Here is a 9,015-nt window from a genome sequence, read left to right on the forward strand (position 1 = left end):
TTACTAGAATCCCACCACTCCACCACAGAGTCACCGCAGTAGACGTTAGATGAGCGCTGTCGCTATGCGGCACTTGTTGTAGTATTTTCTAGCGAGTCTTTTCCGTTTCGGGTTTCCGTGTCTCTCTTCCGTTGACTCGTTGAGCATGCGCAGTGTAAACATGGCGGGTAAACAATCGTGAAAAGGAGCTTGGAAAGTTGATATGCTGTGAGAATTAGCAGGTTATACCATGAATTAAGAGATACATTCTAGTTTAGAAACAGGACAACTGTGAGTTAACGTTCATATTTCCAACAAGGCAAGTCAAAGGTGGCAATAGAATAGTTTTATTTGAGATATACAGAGTTGTTCATCTAGATCTGCAGAGGTGATAGGTTTTTTGTATGGAAGGGTGTCAGGCTGTATAGACTAAAGTCCAAAATTTTCTGCTTTACATATCCAAAATTCCGCTTTTCTCTGCTTTGTCAATTTGGCAATTTTCCGACTTTCAAAAAAAACTTAAAGCATACTATGAACTATTTACTTGCCTCATTGTAGGCGCCCCTCGATGTCCCCATTGAATACCTGGTACTGTGTCTATTTTTAGAGCGGGCCGCGCAGAGGCTTGTGGGACAACAAGTTTCTGTTTCTGTTTCTGTTGTAATTTTGTTTTTGTTTTGTTTGTTCGCTTACTTTATTTTATACTGGACTCAAGGGTTTTAAATCCACATGAGTAGAAACACACTCCAGGAATCTGGCTCGGTCCAGTTTTTGGCAGTTCTTATTGCACAATTTATTTGAAGCAGATTTTTACGACTGTATGCCCTTACTAATATCAACCCGTGACGGGAAGTTTTTCCACACTCTATCTCTTTTTACTGAGTGCTAAGCAGAGAAGCAGTGTGTACCATTTTTCAAGTCTTTGGTATGATCCGGCCGGGATTTGAACCCACGACCTTCCGCATGCGAGGCGAGCACTCTACCATTGAGCCATTGCTGCGGTACAAAAATACGTTTATGTATACGTGTACGTAGTACGTTGCAGTATCCAAAATTGGCATCGAGGCAACGGAATCGGGAGAGTGCTAATTATTTTAGAATTGATGTTGGCTGAGCTTAGATGTAAATGTTAATTCAAGTGTGAAAATTGACTGCATTGCAGTAGCGCGAATTGTCCATGGAAATTTCCGATCAGGTTATGCAATCGGATTGTTATGATGCGGATGGGAGATCAATCATAGGCCTACTACATGCGTTATTATGGTGAAATATTAATTTCGTGAGTTTATTATTCTTTATTAAGATGAATTTAAAGCAGATTTTCTTCTTATTATTTTTTTTCAGAGTTTTTATTTAATTAAATTGACATAAAAATCACGCAAACTTCGCTACACACAAAACTGCCAATCTTGCATTGAACCGCACAACGACATTTCTCACCGGCCAATGAAATCATCGCTGTGACGCTGTCCGGTGCGGTTCAATGCAAGATTGGCAGTTTTGTGTGTAGCGAAGTTTGCGTGATTTTTATGACGTGATGTTTGACACGACGTGACGTGATGTGACGTTATGACGTGACGTGACGTGACGTGACGTGATGACGTGACGTGACGTGACGTGATGACATGACGTTATGTAAAATAAACGTATATAAAAATAATTTAAAAAAAGACATTTATTAACGTATTTATTGGTATTGGTTGATATATTATGGTTAGTATATGATATTTTGAAAGACGTTTATAGTTGACGTTAATCTCGTTAATCGTCAATAGAAAAACGTGTTTCATGATATATATCTTCCAGTTATAAAATTTTGTAAGGAATGCATTAGTAATACTTGCGTAACACAGTATATTACTGTATATACATTTAGAAGTCGCTTGTTCACGATTGCTTTCAGTGTTCACCTTTGCTTTCCAGACTGTACTTAGACCACTATCTACTACTCCTGGGCATCTCCTGACTTCTGGTAGCATCGTATATGAACCAACACTTGTTTTGAAACTAAACAAGTCTGTTATCGCCATGGCAAAGCAAAAAAAATGCGGAAACGTCGATCTGGGCTTCCTAGAGGTGGCGCCACCATGGCGGCTGCAGTCCCGCTGCTTTCCCAGTAAAGTTGGCGGGAAGCCAGCATGGTTGGCCCTGAGAGATCTACCCAGTGAGGAGACGCTGCGGTGTGGCGCGTGCCGGAAGCCGTGTGTCTTCCTGCTGCAGGTCTACGCTCCCATTGACGCTCGTGACGACTGCTTCCACCGCACGCTGCTGGTGTTCACTTGTCGTGACCCGCTCTGCTACGCGACGCCGCATGATGGCCGCTGCCTCCTTGCCTTCCGCTCCCAGCTGCCGCGTCGCAACGACACATACGACTACGAACCACCAAACCTCGATGCGGACGACCCGGCCGTCACGCCGACGCCCCCTACGCTGTGCGCTGTGTGCGGTTGTGCGGCAGCTAAAACCTGCTCTGCGTGTCACTGCGTGCATTACTGCACGCGAGAACACCAGACACTCGACTGGAAGGCACACCACAAGCAGGTCTGCAAGACCGTGACCGCAGCGACGGCTGGAACCACTCCCTGCAGCAACGCGCTACTGTTCCCAGAGTTTGAGTTGGTGACTGAACCTGAAGGGACTGACGACCATCAGGAGGCGTTGACTGAGGAGAAGGATGCATGTAGTGCACAGGGGGAGGGCTTACAAAAGGACATGGCGATGGCAGGATACAAGGAGTACGTGGAGAGATGTGGCGAGGGAACACTGAGTGACGTGCCAGACACAGAGCTAGAGTCGATGGCGTCGACGCAGGTCATGAATGATCGGCAGTTCTTGGTATTTAAGCGTCGCATCAGGAGTGAACCTGAGCAGGTGCTGCGTCATGATCGCGGGGGGGAGCCACTGTGGGTAAGTGATGCGGCTGGCTCGCGGCCCGACGCTGTACCGCCATGTCCGTGCGGCGCGCCACGCCAGTTTGAGCTGCAGGTGTTGCCGCAGCTGCTCATGCATCTGAAAGTGGATGCGTTGGGAGCCAGCATCGACTGGGGCACCATCGCCCTGTACACATGCAGCCGCAGCTGCAACACAGGTGCCACCTATCACAGCGAGTTTGTCTGGAAGCAGGATTTCGCGACGACAGATAAGAGTACGGAATCTTAACTGAGTGGTGGTGATGTCAGATTACAGACTGCATTCACTGCAAACTCCCTGCAAACTAAAACTTCAACAACTAGGGGGCCGTTGTCAGAAACATCGTAAAGTTAAAGGGACAGTAGCCTCTAGGATTTTACTGCATACAACTGTACTTACTGTATAACAAATCGTCTATACCCACATGTATTTGTCACCAGATACTTAATTAATTATTTACACATCAACGCTACGAAATTGAACGGCGCCATGACACCCGCGACCGTGCTGCCACCCTGAAAAAGTTGCGTATTTGCATTTTTATTTTGCAGGTAAATGACCGGGGGCTAATCACAAAAGTACAATTATATTTATACCTAAATGCTATTTAACCGAACGATATTCATTTTAGGGCAAATTTATCCATATTATAACTGAAACTATATGTCATTTATAAGATATTACAATCCTTTTGCTTTTAAATGAATAAATAAGAAATACCCTCGGTCTGTAGCCCTTGGCTGGAAAGTGGTTTTGCGCAACTTCTCAGATCGTGCGCTTTGAGTGGCGCCACCGTCGTTGTAATCAAACTGTATTCGTTAGTTTTAAAACATTTAAAAAAAATTTTTCTAATGGTGATTGAACCATAAAACTTTTTATGTAGCGCAATTATAACCTAAATTAGCCGAAAATAACCCTAGAACCTAGAGGCTACTGTTCCTTTAATGCTAATGTTAACTACGATAACACTTACGACTAATGTTAATGTTACGAGAGTAGTGTTGACAGAAACACATCGTAGCTACGAGCGAACTCACCATAACAGGAACTTCATAATTTCATGTCACAAGGCTGCTGATTGAATGAGAATCGATCACAAAATTCAAATTCATACACATTTATTGTACATCACAGTAATTTATGAATTTTATGATTGTAATGTATGATGTAAATAATATTTGATGAAAAACGATGTGGTCATGAATTTATTCTGCAAAACAAGACAAATTCTCACACTGTAGCACGAGACACGAGAGTCGTGGCAAGTGGCAAACTAGTTAAAACAAGAGAACAAATGCCATACGCCATTTGTAAATGTTTTGTTTTGTTTTATGGTCGGTAGATAATGAATGATTTTGACGTGATTATTATAAAATATAATATCACTATAATTGTAATATCTAGTGTAAATGTGTTATTTTCGTTTAATCTTAATATTAAAGTTACGAGAGGGTCTGGGCTCTCGTAATGTTAAGAGGATATTTTCGAGGATTTTTTTATTCTCGTAACTTTGCGATGTTTCTGTCAACGGTTTACGAGTGGAAGTTAATGTTAAGACTATGTTTTTTTGTTTTTGACAACGGGCCCCAGAAGTGTATGCTCGTAAAGATTTCATCTTTGTGTAATTGTGTTTGTCATAGTAGCTTTTAGTAAGAGGAAAATAATGTTAGTCTGAGTTAGATCCATAATAAAGTTATAAAAACTTACATTGACAATATTTTCGTCTATCTCACTGATAGAATTCTTCAGGTCTGGCTTTTCCAGTCAGATGGCAGCACTGGAAACGATGTTCGAACGTGGTCACTGTCGGGCGGCCCACAGTCTGCGGCCCTCTCGTGCAGGTGCAGTTCTGAGGATATTGTCATATATAAGTGAGGTAGTTCACCCCCTCACATCTGTTCATTGTAATCGGTTCTCTGCGTATATATATAGCTTTTCTGATCTGCCTGCACATCGGAATAGATTCTTTCGACACCACAGTAGCCTCTTTCCAGTTCGGCAGATGATTTTCGTCGACCATGTTGTCCGTTATGGCTGACTTAAACAAATTTTCTACCGGTTTCCCATATGTACACGCTATCACAATTTGAGCAACCGATGCTGTGCGCACAGCCTGTTGTATTTTCGTTATAAATTTTGTCTTTCAGATGCACTAGAATGTTTCTGATGGTTTTATTAGGTTTAAATGCTGATGCGATGTTATGTTCTTTTAAAAGTACGAGCTAACCTCTCGGACATACCATTAATGCACGGGATGATGACTAAACCCTCATTTTTAGTTTGCCTTGACATCGTCAAGATGAGCTATTGCCATGGGGTGTCGTCCGTCGTACGTCTGTCCGTCCGTCAACATTTGGCTACGGTCAACGATAACTCAAGAACCGTTTGACCCACATGTTTCAAATTGCATGCAGTTGTTACTCCTATGGGAGGTTTGAACGTTCTATTTTGGAGCACGCCAGTCGACCTACTTTCGAGCCACGTCCACTTTTTGGCAAAAATGGGAATGGCCATCTAAATTCATTCGATTTTGTTAAATTTTGGTATGTGAATGTGTATAAGGCTAGCCCCAAAACAGTTGTTACTCCTATGGGAGAGATGACAACGTCCTATTACGTTTATTTCGTCTAACTGGTCAACAACTCTGCAATCATACCTATATACGTGTTGGACAGTCGAGAAAGGGAACCAAAACTTTGCGTCCTGCCTTGAACCGATATACTTTGTTTTTTTCGATCTGTAAATAAATATTACAAATAAAGATACTAACCATTACAATACACATAGAACAATATAAATAGAGACTGTACATGACATAACAACGTTACGACAAAATAATCTCAGTAATTTCAATGCGTTCTCTTTAGAGAATTTATACTCTAATTCAAATCAATAATACTTGAAGCAAATAATACACTTCTATCGTTTGCACTCGAAATACAGTTGTAGAACAAGCATGCCTCAAATACAAGCTGCATCAATGTTTAGAAGCCACACCTTATCCACTAAAATAAACATTTTGTCACGTTGTAACCCTACATTCCTTAATTTCCTTGCTAGGTATTAACGTCATTGTCAAGCCTACGCTCTCTCTCTCGCATGCTGCGCTGGCCGTTCCCGCATTGCTCTACTAAACAAGTCGACCATATAAAGCCATCAGTCTACAAATGAAGCAGCAGCATGCGATGTAGGCCGCTGATAAGATGAGAAATAAAGTATAAGGTTGCAGCTTAGTACTTTGCTGCTGTATTAAAAATCTACAAAGGCATAATTCCTGTCTAAGGCAATTTTCTACACATTGCCACTGAGAGAAAGGCTGAGAGTGAGCTGTCTCATCAACTAGTAAAATTCCATATACAGCTAATGATGGCGATGCGCACCCTATCAAGTAAGAGCAAGAGATCAAAAGAGCAAGAGGATGCAAGAAGAGAATAGGAATTCCTGATGTAAATATACCCACAGCAACAAATTAACCATTAAGCTCAATAAAGTATATAAATTATCACTTACTTCTTTGACAGGATACAATTTCATCGTGCCGACCAATCACAGCGAACTGCTTGCGCTAGCTCTATCAAACTACTGCCAGTTACACGCCGAACACGCACTGGCTACAATCTAACTGGCTTCTAACACAAACGACGTGACGTCTAGCGACCGTACTGTTAACAATTTAAACAAAGCTGTGTCTAGACGCGCTACTGTAAAAGAAAAATATCGCTACATAGGTTGCGTTACCACACAGTAGTGACGCCGCACCATGCGAAACAAAGTACTTAACAAAACCCCTGCTTCGTGAAACATTCCTCCCCCGCACCATGAGGGAATTTTCCTCATGATGAAACACACTTAATCTCTGGCTATTTAAACATCTAACCCTCAGCCGGTAAATAACCGCATCTTGTAATGGACGGCGGTATTCTGCAGTCCGTGTCTTTGCCTTTACGTTGCGAACTTTTCCATCTAGACCGGGTACACTTGCGTAATGCGGGCGATGTCCATTTCCACGCACAGCATTAGCATCAGCCATCATCACTATGTCGTCAACGAGCGAACGTTACGGCGGTCAACGTTCCACTTCCGTCGTGGCGCTAACAAGGAGAACATCTCTTGTCCAACGCTGCAAAAATGAGTCGACGATGCGCTGAAACGAGTTCGACCGCATGCCTGGGATTTCTAGTTTCGCGGAATGGCCTTGTGAGACATCGCTGAAGCCGCGTCCTAACAGCATGTCATTAGGACTCAGGTAGCTCCGTCATCAGGATCGGTTGGGATTCTGCCAATCGGCCGTTGATTCACTAGATTAGCAACCTCTAGTAGGCACGTGTATAGCTCGAAGGCGTTAAAGTTTGCTCTCCAATAGCCTTCTTGAGAGCATACTTGCAGCTTTTCACCAATGTTCGCACATCCATTTTGGTGTGGCGCTCAGGCGTGATGAATTTCCACTCCATGCCCCTTTCTGCACAGAATTCTCTCAGCCTATCACCAGACCAGCCTTGCCACCATACTCCTCAACTCACGTTCTGCTCCCAAATTGCGTTCCATTGTCACTTAGGATTGTTACTGGCTGACCCCTAATCGGATGAATCGACGCAGCACCTGTATAACTCCATGCTAGAGCAATCAACAGCAAGCTCTAAATGGACTGCTCTTGTGTTTAAACATGTGAACAGAACTCCATAGTGTTTAGCAGTCTTGTTCCGTCCAACCTTCACTGGAAATGGCCCGAAATAGTCACATGCTGTATGGTGAAATGGTGGTGTATGCGGGGCTAGTCGTTCTATGGGTAACTCTGCCATTTCCTGTGTTTCTGTTTTGTGATCAATGCTCTGCATACGGTACATCTGAAACTTCACAGTCTTTGCAAGTTTATGCCCTTTTAGAATCAGTAGTTTCTTCTAGTCTTTGCTGTGGTAGCCGCAAACTCGCCATGACCACTCTCATGAACATGCTGCGTTATCAGTGTCGATATCCATGTCGTAAGGAAGCAGAGCTGGGTGCTTTTATTTCAAACGGCATTTAGCCCTGTCTACCTCTGCCTCCTACTCTAATAATGCGCTGCATCATCTATAAAGGACTGAGCGCTTTCATTTCTCCTTTCGATTCGGGATCTCAAAACACTCTGAGCACTCTGATTAGGAATGTCTCTCCTTTCTGTAACTCACAGGTGTTAAAATACTGTGTTTCTCTGTCACCCTGTTCACCCTGTTCTGCTGTATCTTGATTTTAACTTGTTCACAAACTTTAGCACATATGAAGTAACTCTGATCAGCTTCCTCCAACTGAGAATCTTTTACAATCATTACCTCTTCCCTGGTTTGTTACCAACACACTGATTGCTCCTTCGTCTTCCTTTTCCCTTCTGATAGCTTTTCATCTGTCTTTGCTTCCTTTGGCCACTCTGCCTTAGTGCTTGCGCAAAAAGTCAGGTCCATACTGCCATCTTCCGTTCAACTGATCAGCATTTAATCCTCTGGTAAGATCATCTGCACGTTACCTCTCCTGGTATGTGTCGCCATTGACTTGGATCTGGTGCACTTTGGATTTCTCCACTCTTGTCGAGACGAACATCTTGAAGCTGTTTAGCTTTGTTCTTTATCCACGATAAGGCAATCATATACTGTCTGTCATGAAGATAACCTCATTCAACTCCATGGCCATCTCATCTTTGATTGTCTTATACAGTCTGCTTGCCAAACTGCTGCTTGCAATTCAGCCGTGGACAGTTAGTTGCTTCAGTGGTGCCCACCCGTGATTTGGCTGCCAACAACCGCACTTCATAGCTTTGTTCATCCGTCTCCCACCGTAAGTAAGCACATGCTCGCATGCATCCATCGATGCATCACAAAAGATGCACAGTGTGGTCTACCAATAACCTTGTTAGGTGTCAGGCATCTCTCAAAACGCAAACATTGCTCAGCTTTCCCATTTCTTGGAATAACTTCCTCCATTCAGCCTGACTCTCTACAGGCAGCTCTGCATCCCAATCAAGTCCTTCACCCCACAGCTGTTGTAGCCCAATTTTCGCTCGTATTACAAACGCTGCGGCAAAACCAATCGGGTCAAAAATACGAGCCACGCGACTCAAGATGCTTCTCTTTGTCATCCTGCTGGGAGCATTACTCT

General features: G+C 43.2%; 1 protein-coding gene across 1 annotated transcript in view; it reads left to right on the plus strand.

Annotated features, from left to right (window-relative positions):
- The window catches only part of LOC106817216, a 23,417-nt gene extending 20,145 nt beyond the window's left edge, over positions 1-3,272 (plus strand). The window contains 1 exon segment of the mRNA XM_014821877.1: positions 1,903-3,272. Coding sequence (XP_014677363.1) covers positions 1,903-3,138 — 1,236 coding nt within the window. The 3' untranslated portion in view covers positions 3,139-3,272.
- Positions 3,273-9,015: the final 5,743 nt, after the last annotated feature.

The sequence above is a fragment of the Priapulus caudatus genome, unplaced genomic scaffold (genome assembly GCF_000485595.1).
Source record: "Priapulus caudatus unplaced genomic scaffold, Priapulus_caudatus-5.0.1 Scaffold1636, whole genome shotgun sequence".
Lineage (NCBI taxonomy): Eukaryota > Metazoa > Priapulida > Priapulimorpha > Priapulimorphida > Priapulidae > Priapulus > Priapulus caudatus.